The sequence below is a fragment of the Ambystoma mexicanum genome, chromosome 3q, assembly GCF_040938575.1.
Source record: "Ambystoma mexicanum isolate Mex_15411 chromosome 3q, UKY_AmexF1_1, whole genome shotgun sequence".
Taxonomy (NCBI): Eukaryota; Metazoa; Chordata; class Amphibia; order Caudata; family Ambystomatidae; genus Ambystoma; species Ambystoma mexicanum.
In genome coordinates this window covers 1,214,096,716-1,214,115,853 of record NC_090926.1, presented here as the reverse complement: position 1 = coordinate 1,214,115,853, position 19,138 = coordinate 1,214,096,716, and the positions used below count along the sequence as shown (strand labels likewise).

At 47.1% G+C, this 19,138-nt stretch overlaps 1 protein-coding gene across 2 annotated transcripts in view; it reads right to left on the bottom strand.

Moving 5' to 3' along the window:
- TYK2 (tyrosine kinase 2) overlaps window positions 1-19,138 on the bottom strand; it is a 1,212,497-nt gene that overhangs the window by 588,084 nt on the left and 605,275 nt on the right. For both annotated transcript variants that reach the window (XM_069604089.1, XM_069604090.1), the window contains exon 6: window positions 5,877-6,258. In XM_069604089.1, the coding sequence (XP_069460190.1) occupies window positions 5,877-6,258 (382 nt within the window). The remainder of the gene's footprint in view (window positions 1-5,876; window positions 6,259-19,138) is intronic.

Here is a 19,138-nt window from a genome sequence, read left to right as displayed (position 1 = left end):
GCACTGACAGGTTTAGTAGGTGGGGCTCGAACGCTTGAAGCGCTCTGAATACTGCCAGAAGCTCTAGCAGGTTGATGTGGTTCTTGGCCACTGAGGGAGACCAGAGACCCTAAGCTGTGTGGTGGAGATGGTGAGCTCCCCACCCCATCAGACATGCATCGGTAGTGACTACTGCCTGTACTTCGGGATCGTAAAAGGGTTTCCCCTGTGCGAGATTCTCTCTTGTCCACCAGTGAAGGCTTTGTACTAGTGTTGGCGAAACGACCACTAGATCGTCCCACTGACTGCTTGCCTGAGACCACTGTTTCGCCAACCATTCCTGCATGGGACGCATGCGCAGGCGCGCTTGGGGGACCAGGTAAATACATGACGCCATCATGCCCAGTAAACGCATTGCTTTGCGTACCGTTATTTGGCGACCGGATTGATAATGCGGAATTTGCAGTAGTATATTCCAATTCTTTCCTCTGAAGGAAAGGACAACCCCTCTTGAGTATCTAGGATTGCTCCTAGGAACTGTTTGGAGGTGCCTGGCACCAGGCTTGACTTTTTCTCGTTGATTGAGAAGCCTAACTCGTGGAGGAGGTCGATAGTTCTTTGAATGTTTGTCCTGCAAATTACTGGGGTTTCCCCCGTTATGAGCCAGTCGTCGAGATAAGGGTACACCGGGATTGCCTCCCTGCGTAGGTGTGCAGCCGCCACCGCCAGTACCTTGGTGAATACCCTTGGTGCTGAAGCTATCCCGAAGGGCAGTACCTTGAATTGGTAGTGTCGACTGTCCACCTTGAAGCGCAAGTACCTTCTGTGCACTGGGAACATGGAAATATGAAAATAAGCATCTTTCATATCCAAGGTTGCCATGTAATCCCCCTTTTTTAGGAGGGGGATTACCTCTTGTAGCGTAGTCATACGAAACTTTTGGGGCTTGACATACTTGTTGGCAGGCCGTAAGTCCAATACTGGGCGCATTGTCAAATCTAACTTTGCCACAAGGAAGTAAGTTGAATAAATACCCTTGTTTACCTGGTGTCCCGGGACGAGTTCTATCGCGTCCTTTTCTAGCAGAATGGCGATCTCTTCAAGGAGAATCTTCTGATGTTCTAAAGAGTGTACTCTTTGTCGTGGAGGATGGTTCCGGGGACGCTGCAGTAGTTCTATACAGTACCCTGTGGATACTGTTGACAGCACCCATCTGTCTGATGTGATCCCTTCCCAAGCCTGGGTGAAGTTGGAAATGCGTCCCCCTACTGGGGTTGCGTGAGAAGGGACCCTGAACTGAGCATCACTGCTTTGGTGGAGGCGTGCCGCCTCCCTTGCTGGGGCTGCCTCTGCCTTTACCACGACCTCTCCTATTACACCTGCCGTAACCCTGGGTAGACCTTTGGCGGCTGTTCCACTGTGTAGCCTGCCCCTGGGAATAGTTAGATCCTCTCTGGGAATTTTGGCCACGTGGGCGACGAAAATTACTATTCCCTCTCTGGTTAGGGGGGTTTATTGGTTAACTGGCCAAGGGACTTGAGTGTCTCGTATTCGTCCTTGGCATTCTTCAGTGAGTCTTCGACCGCCTTACCAAACAGATCGGCTTCCACCGGTTTGTCCAACAATGATGCCTGGGTTTCTGCCTTAAAACCAGACTGCCGTAACTACGCATGTCTCTTGATAACAGTGCCTTCTGCTATCAATCTGCCTGCGTTGTCCGCAGCGTCAAAGGTTGCTTTCAAAATGCAACCAGACACGGCTCTACCCTCTGCGGAAATCCGAGCTAACTGGCCCTTTAAAGGTTCAGGAGCAGAGGCTATGAGTGCCGCGACTTCTTCCCACTGATGGCAGTTGTAGCTGGCCAACAGGGTGGTGGAGTTTGCAATCCTTGCTTGATAGGCAGACGTTGAGGCTACTTTCCTGCCGAAACCATATAGTTTTTTGCTCTCCTTGTCGGGAGGAGCTTCGGACGATGACAAGGGTGTTCCAGCCCTCTTACGAGTGTTAGTGACAACTAGGGAGTCTGGCTTCAGATGTCCTCTTATATAGAGAAGGTCAGACTGGGCTGCCCTGAAAAGTTTTTCAACCCTGGGATTGACTGCTCTGGTGAGGTTCGGGTTCACCAGGGACGGGTCTATTCTTCGCTGAATGGACTTAAGGATCGGGATGGTCTGGGCAACAGGCCTCCTTTCTCCCACTAACTCCTCTGCGAAGTCCCTCTCCTCCTGGACACCGTGGGTGTCAATATGGAAATGTTCTGCTGCACGTGCGAGAACCTCGTTTAGGAGGGATTGGTTATCGACAGGAGAGTCGGTAACCGGGGATTCGTTTTCTACCGGGGAATCTACTCTGTAGGTTTCAGGGTCTTCCTCTTCTTGGTCCTCATCATCCCCATAGTATCCCGTCCCGGTTTGCTCTTCTACCATGCCAAATTCTTGGTCCTCACCAAAGGAAGCCTCTCCTTGATACAGTGAGTATGGTCTTGAGTATGGTTGTACCTCGAAGGGGTCTGTAGACCTCATCGGTGTTTCAAACCGGGGCTTCTTACTCGGGGGGATAGGATCATTAGAGCCTGAGGGTGTCGCCCCTTGTGGATCATACGAAAGGAAATGGTCTGGATTTTTATCGTAAAAATCAGCCAATGAAGACATCCTTGACATGACCCTATCTATGTCTTCACTGGACCATTTTTTGGAACTGTGAATGACTCTCTCAGCAAGTCTCGGGGATTTATCTTGAGTAGATTTGCTGGTTTTAGACATATCAGCAGACCTGGTCTTGTCTGTCTGTTTAGGGGGAGTGGTGTGTTGAACAGGTGTGGAAGAGTGCAAAGTCTGCTTCTTCTGCTGTTTTCCCCCTCCCGTGAGTGGAAAAATGTTTTCCCTGTCCTTTTGTGGCTCTGGAGGTTTTCGACGCCTGGCGTCGAGGATCGGGGGTGGGGTCCCTGTCCTTCGAGCGTGGGGCCTCGCTGATTTTGTCTGCGGGCTCCGACGATCGAACTTCTGTTAGCCTAGGGAGCGAGGCACTCTTGGCAAGAGTGGATGATTGCCTGGAGTCATGCGGCGATCTCGATCGAGAACGCCCAGAGGACACCGAATCGGACCGTTCTGTTTGTGCCTCTTTCCAAGAACTCGACATCGTCGAGTCTCGGTTGGACTTTGTGTGTTTAGTGTGTGTGTGGTGTGTGAAGCGCTTGTGTCGCCGGGGGTCTTCCCCATAGCCGCCCTGCCGGACGACCTTCCGAGGTCGGGGACTTGCGCTCGGCTGTCTTTCGACGCCGTAATGCCCTCGCTGTCCCAAAGTACGGCGTTGCTGCCATCGCTGAAGGCGCCCTCCGCTGCCATGGCCGCTTGCCTGGCGTGGTGGGCCCAACGCTTCGTCGAACGGTCCTTAAGTGTCTTAGGTTTAAGCCTACTACACGCTCTGCAGTTCGCTTCGGGGTGGTCCCTCGGCAAGCAGAGATTACACGTGGCGTGCCTGTCGACCCAAGGGTATTTGCGATTGCACTTGGGGCAGAATTGAAAAGGGGTACCCTCCATACACACCTTGAGGCAGCGGGCTGTTAAGTGTAGGAAATGTATAAGGTGTACCTATATACCAAGAGTGTAGAGTATGTACAACCCCCCACTCTCCCTACTTGCAGGGCCGAGGCCAGAGGCCTTCCAAGGCCCAAATCCGTCGTGCAGCTGCCGACGGTCGATTTCTTCTCCAGCCGGCGTCGAGTGTCGAAGTTCGACGTTGGGATGGGGAAGGATGTAAATAAATTAATATTTAAGCAAAAGTATGGCTAAGGCCAGGGGACTCCGCAAGTATGGCGGAAAAAAACAATCTGAGGATCCTAGACGCGTGAGGGATCTTGGGTACAGTGGACGTCACACTAGGGATAGTATTACTGGCACGCCCTGTGTCGACGCCCATTTTCGAGTTTCGAAAACCAAACTGTAATACTCCGCAGCTTCCACTAGACTAGACTAGACCTATGCACAGCAGGTGATCTAAGCAGATTCCACAAGCCTCAGAAATATATATATCAAATGTCATTCATTCTGTCTGGCCACTTTTTCAAATTTAAAATTCATTTGCGAATATATTTTTTTTTTGTTTGATATGCAAAGATGCAGGAGAGAAAAATAAACACTGATTTCAGCAGGGGCCAGGGTACAACGAGCCCAGAAGGCGAGCTTCCAAGCAGCCCCAAGCAGCAGTCATGAGCTTTTCCGGAAGGCTGGTGCAGTCTCTTGCACAGCGTCCGGGCAACAATACAGTGTGAAACAGGAGGCCTGTGCAGCAATGCACCAGAGTCTCGCGGCTCTAGGTCAAACAGGAGTTAGTCTCGCCATGTGGGGGAGGGGGTTGAAACAAAGGAGCTGGCGGGTGGCCGCGTTTGAGGATACTTTGCACCCCCCAGAAGCTGGCGAGTTGAGAGCGATGTGTAGATGGTGTGGTGCTCAGCAAGAGATGGATTTGCAGGTTGCCTATCCTATTACGCAAAGTATTGCCATTAGCACCCACGATGTCAAAATACAGGTGCTTAATTATTTTTTATTAAAGTTTTCCTTTGATGCGACTCTACATGCGGTTCACAGGAAAATATGGCTACCGTGGTGTGGCCCTCCTAAGTGTATTGCCCTTTTATGAGGTGTCATGACTAGGTGTGAGAAAGTTATAGGTCCTTCACTCCAACAGGCCTCTTTTATGAACTCCATAGGCACATGTGCCTATAACAGGGGAATGGAGATTGTGTACAGAGTTTGGGAATGTTTTGCAGTACAATGGTGAAGTGTAATCAAAGGGCAGCCATGCGACATAACAGGACCACATCAAGTAGCACATCGTAGTATGGTCTCTTGGGCCTCTCGCAAATGGTAGCAAATGGTAGTATTGGAGACGTGAATAATCAATTTGCCAATGTTGTCTTCAACATTCAAAAGAAGTGTGTTGGGGAACACTATTCATTGACCAGATGCAGCTTCTATTGACTGGTAATTAGCCACGTTGGGAGTTTAAAGCTCTGTCATGCAAAGTAAAATCTATCACAAAGTAATTCTCTCTTTTGAACTCTGAGAACGTGATCCTGATATCTGCATGTTAAATGGGTGCCCCTTGTTTTGTGCTTTCAATTTCTTTGGCATGATGCCAAACAATGACCAACGGCAGGTCACTTTATAGCAGCAGCTCTTCTGAGCATAACATTAGATTGAGCCACAGAGCAGATTAGAGCAATCTCAAACTGTCCAAAATCATGTGTGAAATAATCAGCAAGTACTGGCTTTTAGGCACACGTTATTCCACAGCACATGGTAGTTTTAGTCCTACGTTTAGAATGTATGAGCAAACTGCAAGGCTGAAGCTGGGGCTGCAGAATAGGACTCTCAACACATTCTGCAATCTGCGTCCTCACCATCTGCTTCTCCCTACTGATGCAGGGTGAGGAAAGTGGAGCGACATGGGCATATTAGGGAGTCCCCGGCACTTAAGGCAGTATAATGACATTCTTAACCCAATGTTTATTGGACATGCCAAACATTCATTGTGTAATCTTTAGAAAACCCTTTCAAGTTATCCACCAAGCCTCCAACAAAGGTTTGGTGGCTGGGTGTGTCCTTTTTCATCAGCCTCTCACAACTTAAATGTTACTTCTGTGACTTACAAAACATTCCATTAAAAATGTACATGCACATTCTTTGTCTGGCTCGGCTGACGTTTGGCTCCTAGTGCCAAGGCCGACCCCTTGGCTTGACTCTTGCGCACCCCTGTCCATGAAGTCTCTGGCTGCCCAACCTTCACCTATTTGAACACTATTTCAATGGGCATTACCTGCTGGAACCTAACGAGAACAACATTTGTGTGGACACTGATCAGTGGCACACGCATCTGGGCACCCAGGAACCATTTACCTCTTGTTGCATTATTTTCCACTGGATGCCATCTGTGCCAGTCACCATGACTTCATACATGGTTGAGCCCTCCTTCGCAGAGGCCAGCCTCTCCTCCACCAACACACGACCCCCATTCATGTACAGGTTCCCCTTCTCGCCCTCGCTTGGGAACTCCAAGGAGCTGACCCGGAAAAGCTCCCTCCCAAAGCGCGGTGCCAGGTTCTCCAAGGTGGACAGGTACTTGTACATGACGTCCTGCTCGCTCAGCTTTCCAGGGCTGACGGTGTGCAAGTGGAACCGGCGCACAAACTTCTTGAAGACAGTCTTCATGCGGAACTTGGTCAGGTAATTATTCTGCTGAATTTGCTTGCAGAAAGATTTCGGGATGCAGTCCTTGAAGCTGCAAGAAAATGAGAATGATCAAAAACGAACAAGCAACACTTCCAGCAAAATACATCTAAAATGGCACGGACACACGACAGAAAACACAACATAACCTTTCATGCGGATTAAAGAAACAGCAGCAAAAAGGACCCATTATTCTGGCTTCGATGGCTCCGGGATTATTGTCAAAATGCCAATTAGATGCCATGATCATCATTTTCAAACACCATCATGCCTTTTGGCGCATTGAGAGGGGAAAAAGCACTACTCTTCCGGCTCTCCAAAAAACATTAAAAAGGATAAAGTATCCTTCAAATATGAAATATTAGTGGCTGCTAGGGCCCGAACACCAACCAAAATAGTGTAATGAATGCAGAGATTTCGGATGAAGCGCTGCTCCGCAGCCAGAGTATCTCTAAATTACAATCTATAGATATATCCTTGGCTATAGTTGCTAATGACTATTACTATTTGATACCCTACCTCCCAGAAAGGAAGGTGAAGCTGGAGTGCTTCTGAGGCTGTTGCCGAAAGGGGAAATGGCGGCAAATCCACAAATCAGGTTTCTGGATAATTGTTTGAGAAGCATGCACAGAACAGTGCGTCCCAGTCCTGTGAATGAAAACTCGACCCTTCCATTATATAGGTTTGAAGGTTAAGTGAATATTGTGTCTGTGTGCCACTCTGACAGTATTCCAATAGAGTAGATCGGATATGGTCTAAGTTACTTACCTGTAATTGTTGTTCTCCAGCATGGGTCTGGCATGGATTCACATGCTCATGAATATTCTCCGTCGTCAGGCTGGGAATCCTCAGTAAAAAGAAAAACAGTTTCACTTTCACTTTTAAACTGTATTTCTCCTCTAAACCAATCACTGTCCTCTGGTTCATACTGCCCCCATCCAATGACAGTCCTCTCCCTATGCTCCGCCTCTGGCAGCCATCTTCAGATTTGGTGAGCAAACCTGCAGGGAGCAGAGGGAGGGTTTACATGTGCATCCATGCCAGACCCATGCTGGAGAATCATAGTTACAGGTAAGCAACTTAAACCTGCTCCAGCATGGGGTCTGGCATGGATTCACATGCTCATGAATAACAAATACACAGCAGTACAACATTACACAACCACAGGAGGAGGCAAGGCTCAACAGAAGCAATTAACACTTACCTCTGGAACAGATTCACCTCAACTGAACAGGTTGCATAGTACTGCTTGACCGACTCTGGACTCCTCCCTGGAATCCCTGTTGACAAAGTACAACTTCGTGAAGGTATGTGTGGACCTCCACATAGCAACCCTGCAGATGTCCAGCAGGGGCACACCAGAAAGGAACGCCGTCATCGCAGAGTTCGCTCTGGTGGAGTGGGCTCTCGGACAGCCTGGTAGCAGTCGGATCGCCAAACAATGAGTGCATGGTACAGCCAGAGAGCCACCTAGAAATGGAAGTCTTGGGCAAGGCCTTTCCATGGTTCACCGGACCAAAGTTTACAAACAATTGAGAAGTCTTCCGAAAACTCTTTGTGCGTGTCAAGTAGAACTTCAAGGCACGAGCAACGTCCAGCGAGTGCAAGGCCCTCTCTGCCGGCAGGATAGGATGGATAGGGCCTGGATCTCACCCACATGTCTGGCAGAGGTGATGGCCAAAAGTAAAGCCGTCTTCCACGAGAAACACATCAGTGGGGCGTGATGAATAGGCTTGAAGGAGGCCCCCATGAGCCTCGTCAGAACCATGTTAAGTTCCCACGCAGGGGCAGGAGCCTTCCCTGGCGGTAAGGATCGGAAATGTTCTTTGAGAAACTCCTTGATGAGTTTGTGGTACCATAGAGAAGATCTCCCCGTGGCTCTGATGTAGCGCGAGATGGCCGCCAGATGTACCTTAATGGATGCATGAGCCAGCCCAGCTTTTGCCAATGACAGCAAGTATGGAAGAATCTGTGGAGCCGTGACCCTCAGATGGGTAATCTTCTGCAACTGGCACCATGTAGCAAAACGCTTCAATTTATGGCCGTAGCACTTCAGAGTCGACGACGCCCTGGCCTTGGCGAGGACTTCCCTGCAGTCCGCTGGCAACTCATAACCTCCAAACTCTAAGGCTACAGGAGCCAAGCCTTCAGGTTCAGTGATCCTGGGTCGTGATGAAGGGTTGCGCCTCACTCTCTGGTGAGCAGATCAGGAAACACTGGCAACTTGACTGGAGGCAACGCTGATTAGCTGAGAAGATATTTATACCAAAACTGCCTCGGCCACGCTAGGCAATGAGGATCATCTTGCATCGACACTGTCCGAGTGTGTTGATATCATGTAGCAGGAGAAGGAGCACGTACAGAAAACAGCCCATCCCACAGGAAGGACAACGCGTCCCCCCCAGACTCCTTGGCTGGTGGATTCTGCTGGCAACCTTCTGGCATTTGGAGTTCGCCACAGTGGCAAACAGATCGATCTTGGGACTGCCCCAATCAACGAACAGGCGGTCCACCTGATCCTGACGAAGGCAAGAGTACGGTTCCCTGTTGAGGGAGTCTACGATGGTGTTCTTGACTACCGCCAGGTGGAGAGGGACGAGGAACATCCCCTGTTCGACGGCCCAGTGCCACAAGTCGTGAACTTCCGTGGAAAGCGCTGGGGATCAAGTGCCCCCCTGCTTCCCGACGTAGAACATGGTGGTGGTGTTGTTCATGAAGATCCTCACCACCATGCCTTTCAGAGATGGTAGAAATGACTTTCAATGAAAATATCAAGAAAGTAAAAATGTGATAGGTTGGGTTGTGAGAGATTTGGTAATCCTGACTAAGCGAGCAGGAACCCAAATGTATGTGAATCTTTGTCTTATGAAATAATAAAGAACAAAACTTGGAGACAAGGTAGCTACTCCCTTTTTATTAAAGCCACTCCACCACAGTTCCCAAAGAAAACTGGAGCTGAAAATAGATCATCTCTGTGTAAATATCACAATTGCTTGGCTTCATTTACATGGTATATGGCCTGCTCACTACATACTTGATTTCTTATTTTACAGCTTTTTAAAATATTTCTCTTCTTACTTCAACTTTTTCCTCCTCTTAAGCACACCACAATTCTTCCTATTTGGGAAAAACCTTCCTTCGACACCTCCGTCTGCCAACCTTTTCCCAATTTCACTTCTTCCTTTCCAAGATGCTTGAACGCCTGGTCTATTGTCAGGTTTCTGTTTTCGTTACAGAGAACTCTATTCTTCATTTGAGGCAGGTTTCCGTCCTCTGCACTCTATGGAAACCGCTCTTCTTTCTGCTGGCTATTCTAAACACTCTTCCCTTCTTATTTTATTGGGCTTTTTGGCTGCTTTCGACATGGTTGATCATACTTTACTTTTAACTACTTTTTCAGCTTTTGGCTTTTCTGGTTCTGTTTTATCTTCGTTTCGTTCCTATCTATCTAATCGCACATACTCAGTAACTTGGGCTGGGACTTCTTCTAATACTTTACCCTATCTTCATGACGTTCCCTAAGGCTCTGTTCTTAGACCTTTCCTTTTTTCTCTTTACGCATGTCCTCTAGCGGATATTATCTCATCTTTCAGTATCTCACCTAATTTTTAGGAGGATGATACCCAACTCTTTCTGTCCTTCTCTTCTTTCACGTCTTGTATTCATGACAATCTTGCTTCCTGCATTACAGCCATCAAAACGTGGATGTATTTATTTATTTTTGACATTTGTATAGCGCACCTAACCCTTGGGCATCTGGGAGCTTGATGTATGATCATTTTCTTGTTCTGAACACAACCAAAACGGAAGTTCTCTTTTTCCTTGCCAACTCTCTTCCTCCTCCTACTATTATTGTCCCTTTCCCACCTTCTCTTCTTCCTATCTCTTGTTCTGCTCATAATCTTGCTCATATGCTTGGTTTTTACCCCAAAACTGATCTATCTTTCTCTAATTATATTTCAACTATATCTAGCTCCTTTCGCCATCATATTTTCAATATTCGCAAAGCTCGTCCTTTTCTCACATTTAATGCTAAAGGACAGACTTTAATGGAGCCAAACGAGAGATGCGAAGACCAACGAGTAAGGTAGAGCAATAAAATAGGCCTTTGATTTCCTCTCTTATTTTTTCGCGCCTATTTTATTGCTCTACCTTTTTCATTGGTCTTCCCGTCTCTCGTTTGGCTCCATTAAAGTCTGTCTTTAATGCTTCTGTTAATTTGTTATATGTACAAACCCCTTGTGACTTGTGACTCTATTTCACTGTCACTATCCTCTCTTGGATGGTTATCTTTTTGCTCACTCCTTAAATAAAAAAAAATGTGTATTGTTTTAAAAGCTCTTCATGGTCTTGTGCCTCTGTATCGTTCACCTCTTGTCTCTTTTTATATCCCCTCTTGTGCATTATGTTCTCAGACTCAATTCTTATTTATCAGTTCCTCACCCCCAACGCCCCGAACCCAGTGACGGTTTTGTTCTTTCTCGTTGCTTGCCCCATATCACTGGAACTCTCTTCCTATTCGTCCTATCACTTCTTATTATTTATTTCATACTTCTCTTAAAAACTATCTTCTCCAGTTTTAAGACAATTTTTGTATAGCTTGGGATTTTACATCTGATTCAACCATCTTGAGCTGCTAAGAGGTCTTGTGCAGCAGTATTAGAAGAGAGAGCTTGTACATAGTGACTTCGCTGAAAAAGAAGTATGTGGCTTGGAAAGAGTTGATTTACTAACCCCAAAAGCTTGTATCTTGACCACTGAGTCTAACAAATTGAAATTAATTACGAGATTTAATTCAGACAGTCAGAACATTTACACTATAATCAAGAGACATTGGCATCTACTCCAATTGGATAACGACCTGTGTAAATGGCTGGACCCTAATCCAAGCATCATTTACAGCAAGGCTCGCACATTGAAAGAGATATTATATCCGTCACACATGTCTAATTCTAAGCAGAGTGAAACTTGGTTGCATAGATTGCAAAACAATGGTTTTTATAAATGTGGGAGTTGCTCCATGTGCGCATATGCTTTAGAAACTAAATCTGTCAACTTTGGCAAGTTGGGGAAATACCATGTAAACTAATTCATAAATTGCAATTCAAAATATGTGGTTTATTGTATTAAGTGTGTGTGCAGATCCTTTTATATAGGTAATATAATTAGACCCTTAAAGATCAGGATACGAGAACACCTGTCAACTATTGGGAACCAGGATGCTAGATACCCGTTGGACACACACTGGCAAAATCTCTAACAGATGGACAACAAAAAAGATGTACAGTTTATGGGTATGGCAAAGGTTACATTACCGCAAAGAGGGGGCAACCTGGAACTAAAATTGAGGCAATTAGAAGCACGCCTCATTTGTCAATATCGGACAGTATCCACAGGGCTCAATACGGATCATGAATTATCGGTTTTCCTATGAATTTTCTCCTTATTACCTTGGACATATGTTGTGTATATAATTTCTCAAATTATATAAGCAATGTATTTGACCACAATGTCCGGAATTTTGTTACATCTTCTTATATCTAATAGGGACTTACATAAACAGACATGCATGTCAAATAGATTTCAGTGATAGCCTATTTGGGTTTGCATTAATTTGTTCTGTTGGGTATGTGTCAATGTCTATGTTATTTATTCCGTACCAGAGCATAGCCAGCCTGTTAACTATGTAATGCGCAGATCATTGTGACTAATGTAAGCCAAGGGTTGGCCACTGGGATATGTGGAAGTGCACTTTGTCTTTAGTACAAATGATTTATGGCATTTTGTTTGAATGTAAATTTCCGCGCAGCACATTGTCATCAGATATGCTAAATGCATAACATTTTAATTATCAGTCCCGAGAGGCGCTCACTGTTGATCAACGGGTTTAGAGATTGCCCGTCACTTGTACAGTGGGAGGATCGGTATAGTTAATCACAGCTCAAACACGGAGCAGCAGTTTTTCAAATAATTAAGTATAATGAATGATTGGCTTTGGCACGGCAGTGATCACCAAATATATAGATGAATTAGAAGAACAAGTTACTTCTTACCTTGTAACGTTCTTTCGACGGGATGTTCCTCCGACGTATTCCTTATCTTAGATCTTAGATATCTCCTTCCAGCTCTGCTCACCTCGGCAAATTGTTCTCTAGAGGGCGCTGCGCGTCGGCGTCCTCCGAGTCGATGTCCCTCGACAGCCGCCGTATCGACGTCGACGACATCCTGCCTATAAAGGCCGCGCGCAGCGTCTGTTGCTCAGTTCCGTTTTGTAGCCCACAGTATTTCTGTCTGGACTAGACTAATCACCCTGAAGGAGCGTAAGCTGCAACATCAAGGGAAGTAGAACTTCGGGGATGGATGGGAGGGTCGATAAGGAATACGTCAGAGCGACATCCCGTCGAAGGAACGTTACAAGGTAAGAAGTAACTTGTTCTTCGAAGGGATTGTGTCCTCCGACGTATTCCTTATCTTAGATAGGCTCCCATAGCAGTATTCTGTTATTGGAGGAGGGAGTACTGACTTCACGCTGTCTTCTATTGATGAATAGAGTGCAGTACAGCCCTTCCAAACCTAGTCTCTTGACTGGAGGAGGAATCCAAGTTGTAAAATCGTGTAAAGGTATGGACAGACGACCATGTAGAGGCCGCACAGATGTCTTTAACCGGCACACCTCTTTTGAGGGCCGATGAAGCTGCAATACCTCTGGTCGAATGAGCCCTAAGGTTTTGAGGGGACTCTTTCCCTGCCAGTTTATAACATTCCAAAATGGCTAGAATGATCAATCTGGAAATGGTCTGCTTAATTATTGGTAACCCCAGCTTGTGACCTGTGTAACCTACAAACAGCTGGTCTGCCTGTCTTATCCTGGCTAGTCTACTAATGTAAAAACTTAAAGCCCTTCTAGGGTCCAGCCTGTGTAACCTCTCTTCCTCTTTCCCGGGATGAGGAGGAGGATAGAAAGATGGTAGGGTAATCTTCTGAGTGATATGGAATTCAGAAACCACCTTTGGGAGGAAATTAGGCTTCACCTGCAGGACAACTTTGTCTTTGTGAAAGATTGTATGAGGGGGTTTACAAGAAAGAGCTTGTAATTCCCTCACCCTTCTAGCAGATGTAAGTGCTATTAATAAAACAGTTTTAAGGGTAAGGAATCTTAACGAACAAGAATGGAGTGGTTCGAAAGGTGTGCCCATCAGGAAAGTTAGGACTAAGTTTAAATCCCATAGGGGAACCTGGAATGGTCTTGGGGGATAAACATTGGTTAACCCCTTTAGAAACTGTATTACCAAGGGTAACTTGAAATAGGAAGGTTCTTCCGCAGTGCGCTTAAAGATGGATAGCGCTGCGAGATAGCCCTTAATGGTGCCAACTTGAAGGCCTGAATTCGCCAAATAGAGTAGGAAGGACAAAACCATTGGTGTACCACATGAAAAGGGGTCGATATTCTGTTCTCTACACCAGCTGCAAAATCTGTTCCAACGGCAGCGGTATAAAGACTTTGTTGCTGGCCTCCTTGCCGAAAGCAACACCTCCATAAAATCATCAGGGAGGTCCCAATCCTTGTACCTCAGCCTTTCAGAAGCCAAGCGTGAAGGTTGAGGGTTTTGAGTTTTGATGTCTGGATGGAGAACCTGACCTCCCTTCTGTGAGAGTAGGTTCTCTCTGAGTGGAAGTCGAATTGGAGGGCAGATGGACAAGTCTAGAAGGTCCGGGTACCACGTTCTCCTGGCCCAATCCGGGGCAATTAGGATCATGGTTCTCCTGAATCTTCTCAACCTCCCGATCATTTGAGGAATGACAGGGACCGGTGGGAACGCGTACAAAAGCGGAAACTCCCAGCCCACTATGAACGCGTCTTCCAGAGCTCCTCTCGGGGGAAATTCCCTTGAGCAGAACAGATCGCATTTCCTGTTGACACTGGTGGCGAACAGATCCACCTGAGGCGTTCCCCAAAGGGCGAAGATCTCTTGAAGAACTTCCTGAGCTAGTTCCCACTCGTGGGAGACTGTGCTCTGCCTGCTCAGAGCGTCCGCTGTCAAGTTCTTCTCTCCAGCTAGGTGAACTGCCGATAGAGAGATTCCTTCTTGGATTGCCCAAAACCATCGCTGCATCGCCTCTCTGCACAGGGGTAGTGATCCTATGCCTCCTCTTTTGTTGAGGTAATGCATGGCCACCATGTTGTCTGTCATTATCAGGACATTTTTCCCTTGTACAGCTGGCAGGAATGCCTTCAGCGCAAGTCTGATGGCTCTCAGCTCTAACAGGTTGATATGTAGTCTGGACTCTGATGAAGACCAACGACCGCTGATGGTCAAGTCGTTGGCGTGGGCTCCCCACCCCGTGAGCGAGGCATCCGTGACTACTGTTATCTCCGGCCAGGGTTGCCAAAACTGTTCTCCTTTCAGAATGTTCTCCTGACAGGCCCACCACTGAAGGTCTCGAGCCACCCTGTCGGGAACCTGAAGAAGATCTGTCATTCTCCCTGAGAATTGTGACCACTGAGTCCTCAGTGTCAACTGGAGGGATCTCATTCTCAGGCGAGCATCTGGCACTAGGAAAATGCAGGATGCCATGAGGCCTAGCAACCTCAAAAAGTCGAAGGCTGGGAGACGTTGGGCATCTTGGAACTTGGTAACCATCTGTAGAATATCTTGAGCCCTCACCTCTGGTGGCGAGGCTTTTCCCAGGGAAGTGTCCAGGATCGCTCCTATGAACTGGAGTCTCTGCGATGGTATCATTTGTGACTTCTTTAAATTGAGGGAGAAGCCCAGTCTGTGAAGGGAGTGGCAAACGTGACTTAGCTGGATCTGAGCTTGTTCCGAAGATACAGCCCTGATCAACCAATCGTCCAGGTAGGGGTAGACGTGAATCCCTTCCCTCCTTAGACTTGCCGCCACTACCGACATTAACTTGGTGAAGACCCTCGGGGCGGAGGTCAGCCCAAATGGCAGCACTCGAAATTGATAATGAGAGTTGCCGATTGCGAACCTCAGTTATTTCGTGTGTTTGAGATGGATAGGCACATGGAAATAAGCGTCCTGAAGGTCCAGAGATACCAACCAGTCCTGGAACTGAAGGGCCTGAAGGATCTGAGAAAGAGTGACCATCTAGAAATTGTCTTTCCTGAGTATTTTGTTCAATTCTCGCAAGTCCAAGATGGGTCTCAGTCCGCCGTCTTTCTTTGGAATGAGAAAGTAAGGGGAGTACCAGCCCTTGTTCCTCTCCGCTACAGGTACCGGTTCTATGGCACATTTCTCTAGCAGGTCCAAAATTTCCTGCAAGAGGAGCGGATCTGGATCTTTCTGAGAGCTGATCCCCGGTGGATGACTCTGAGGTATGCGTAGGAGAGGCAGGCAGTAACCTTGGGCAACTGTTTCCAATGCCCAAGCATCTGACGTGATAGCCTGCCATTCCACCAGATGTTGAGTCAACCTGCCTCCTACAGGTGTCCTGTGAGGGAAGCCGTCAGAGTGGTTTTGGGGCGGCTGATGCAAATGCCGATGGTAAAGAGGCACCTGCTGTTGCTGCGGCTTTTGAATATCTACCCCGTCCACCTCGGGTACTTCTTCTTTGTCCCCTTTGAGCCGGTCGTCCTCTACCTCTTCCGAATGCGGAGTAGAAGCTAAAGGACTTGCCCCTCGCAGAGGTTCCTGTGGGACGAAAAGGTGTCTGACGGATTGCAGTGCCTAGGGATTTTGCTGCTGCTTTTGAAGTTTGCAGTTTCTCTAAACTGTCATCCGCCTTTTTCCCGAACAAAGAAGAGCCATCGAATGGCATGTTCAAGAGCCTGGCTTGCACATCTGGGGCAAAACCAGACTTTCTCAACCAGGCGAATCTCCTGGTTGTTGTACTTGCCGCCATTGCTCTGCTGATACTGTCAGCCGAATCAATGCCCGTCTGGAGGGATTCGCACATAGCGTCTTTACCGTCCTGTATGATATTCAGGAACGCCTCCCTTTCTTCTCCCTCTGGGATGCAGTCAGCCGCTGTAGAAGCACACTCCCAAAGTGTATGGCTGAATCTAGCAAGGGTGCAAGTAGCATTAACAGATTTTAACGCCATGCTACATGCAGAAAAAACTTTCTTTGCCATAGCATCATATTTTTTATCGTCCCTGTCCTGTGGGACGGTAGGGTAAGCAGTCTTGACATCAGTAGAAGATGCTGCCTGTACCACCAGACTTTCTGGGGATGGGTGTTTTGACAAAAACTCAGAGTCTGCAGAAGATACCCTGTATTTTGTAGACAGTTTTTTATTTACTGCCGGGACGACATCTGGGGTTTCCCAGTTCGTCATAATCTTCCTCTGACGAGCTTTATGAAAGGGCACTATAGGATCCTCCTGTGGGCCTTTGTCAAGAATGTCCGTGAGGTCATCTTGTTGGAAAGACTGTGAAGGTGCAGACCACCCCATAAACTCTGTAATCCTGGACATTAAGGCTCTATAGGGGGTTTCAGCATGCTCCCCCGGGTCTGGCCTAGCAAACTCCACCTCAGGGGAAGTGTCCAACCCACTTGCCTCATGTAAGGAATCATGAAGATCCTTTAACCTACGTTCTTCAGAGGATAACTCCTCTCTAACTCGGGTTGCAGGTCCCTGCAACTCAAATGTGTCTTCTTGTTCAGACAATTCACCCTCTTCCATAATTGAGGACATAGTTCTCAATTGTTCTGAACTCATAAAGGGTGTAAACCCCATCTCCAAGGCAGAGGGTGTCAAACTTGTCATAATCGGCCTCGAAAACGTCAATGTCGTTGGCGCCGACGTAAAAGGCTTCGGGCGTGGCGTCAAAAACAAAGGCGGAGGCCTCGATGACCTCGACAGAATTGGGATTCTGCACGAGGAAGTCGACAACCTCGACGCCATCGTCATCGAGGACCTGGGGATAGCCACTGGGTGTGTCGTAACCGTGACTTTTCTTGGCGTCGAAGCCGGTGTCGAAGATGGCGTCGAGTCGACAGACCCGTGTGTCGAAGGTCCCTTCGACAACGGCATCGAAGACACCGAACTCGGCGTCGACGGAACCTTCGTCGACGGCACCTTCGAAGAAGGTTTTGAGGTCATAGCCTTACTCGAGGGTTCGAGACGCGCTCGAGAAGGTTCCTTCGCCGGGTACTGCGACTCGCAGCGTTTTTGACCTTTGGGTCTTTCGACCAGAGCATCGCTCTCGGCAGTCTTCGAGGGGGTCGAGGCCGCTTTCTCGAAGACGCAGATCATATTTTTGCGGAATTCCTCCCATTCAGCCCGGGAACTATGTTTCGTGGGGCAATGGATTCTCTTTGGAGAAACAGAGGAAGAGGAAGACGGAGAAGGGGATCTTCGACGTCTCCTCTTCGAGTGATTCGATCTCGAGGAGTGATGGGACCCACTCCGAGACCTGGAGTGCGAATGGCGACGAGGAGACGAATGTCTCGACTTCGTCGAGGAACAAGAAGCTTTAAAAGTCTTACCTTTCTCCAGCTTCCCCCTACGCTCCTTCAGGGCCTTAGCTGTCATGGACATACAGTCCTCGCACTCCGAACAATGGTGTTCAGCTCCCAAACACCACAGACAAACTCTGTGAGGGTCAGTCAGCGACATCTTTTTCCCACAATCTCAGCATTTTTTGAAGCCGGACCGAGGAGTTGTCGGTCCCGACGAAGAAGCCATCGAGTACAGATCGATTATCTCGAGGTAAATAGGATTAACCTGACAAAACTGAGCAACGGTATTCCAAGGCACTGAGTAAGCGCGGAAAAACGGAACCGAGCAACGGACGCTGCACGCTGCCTTTATAGGCAGGATGACGTCGCAGCGCCCTCTAGAGAAAACTTTTCCGAGGCCAGCAGAGCTGGAAGGAGATATCTAAGATAAGGAATACGTCGGAGGACACAATCCCTTCAAATGAGATCTTTGTTTGCACATCGTGCAGCGTTATTCGCCATGTGATTATGCCAACTTAATGGCATATGTTTAGAGATCACACCAGTACTGTGCATGTCTAAACAACCAGTCTCCTTACTAAAAACTAGCGATGCGTCCTTTGCGATCACTGCAAAATGGCCGCCACTCGAGCATAAATATGTAATCAAAGGGTGACGGCTAGTCTTCAAATGCAACAATATAACTCACAGCAAGGAAATCGTTGTGCTTCCTTGACAACGGGTTCAGTACGCCGAAAGGTTAGATAAGTGCAGCAACTGCAGCAGAGACATAGAGCAGCTTATTATTGCTAACGTTCTCTTTCTAAGGATTGACAAATGTCAAGGTTATCAGCACCCACCTAACTCAGTTGCTTTGTTATTTTTCTGTTTTGTGGCACAATTGGTCCGGTTGACAATTGCAAATCGATTTCCTTACTTGTGTGAATATATTGGGATCAGACTTCTCTTTTCTGCAACTGCGAGGCAACTATAGAGATACAATTATTATTTTTATACAGAGTTTGTGGGCTGTATAAAATATTTAATAGCAACAAGTGCACCATAAAATTATTTTTATTCAACAGACATGAAATAGATGAGTATGGGATACCACCCACAATACCAATAGGTAAGAAGTGAGTAACCAATTGACAATGGGTCATTGATACCTTAACATTGATTAGGTGGGATTTTATTGAATCAGTGGCACTATATACGCCACACTAATTGTTATTATGTGTACCTTTCTTTCCGAGATAGATCCTGAATTTGATGAGCACCAAAGGTACATTACATTACTCATACACAATTTAATACAAATGTTGTAACATTGAACAAGTAACCATGATGCCCAGTGACTAACTCCTTGTCCTCTTTGATTTCTCTTTCTCTTTTCATGTTTGTTTGTGCATTCATCCATACACAAATGTGGTTGTGTCAATAATTTGGGCATGCTTGTGTATTGTATCCTATCTATTTGTATATATCTATGTGACTTATGCTAATTGTTCTTTCAATTATGTTACC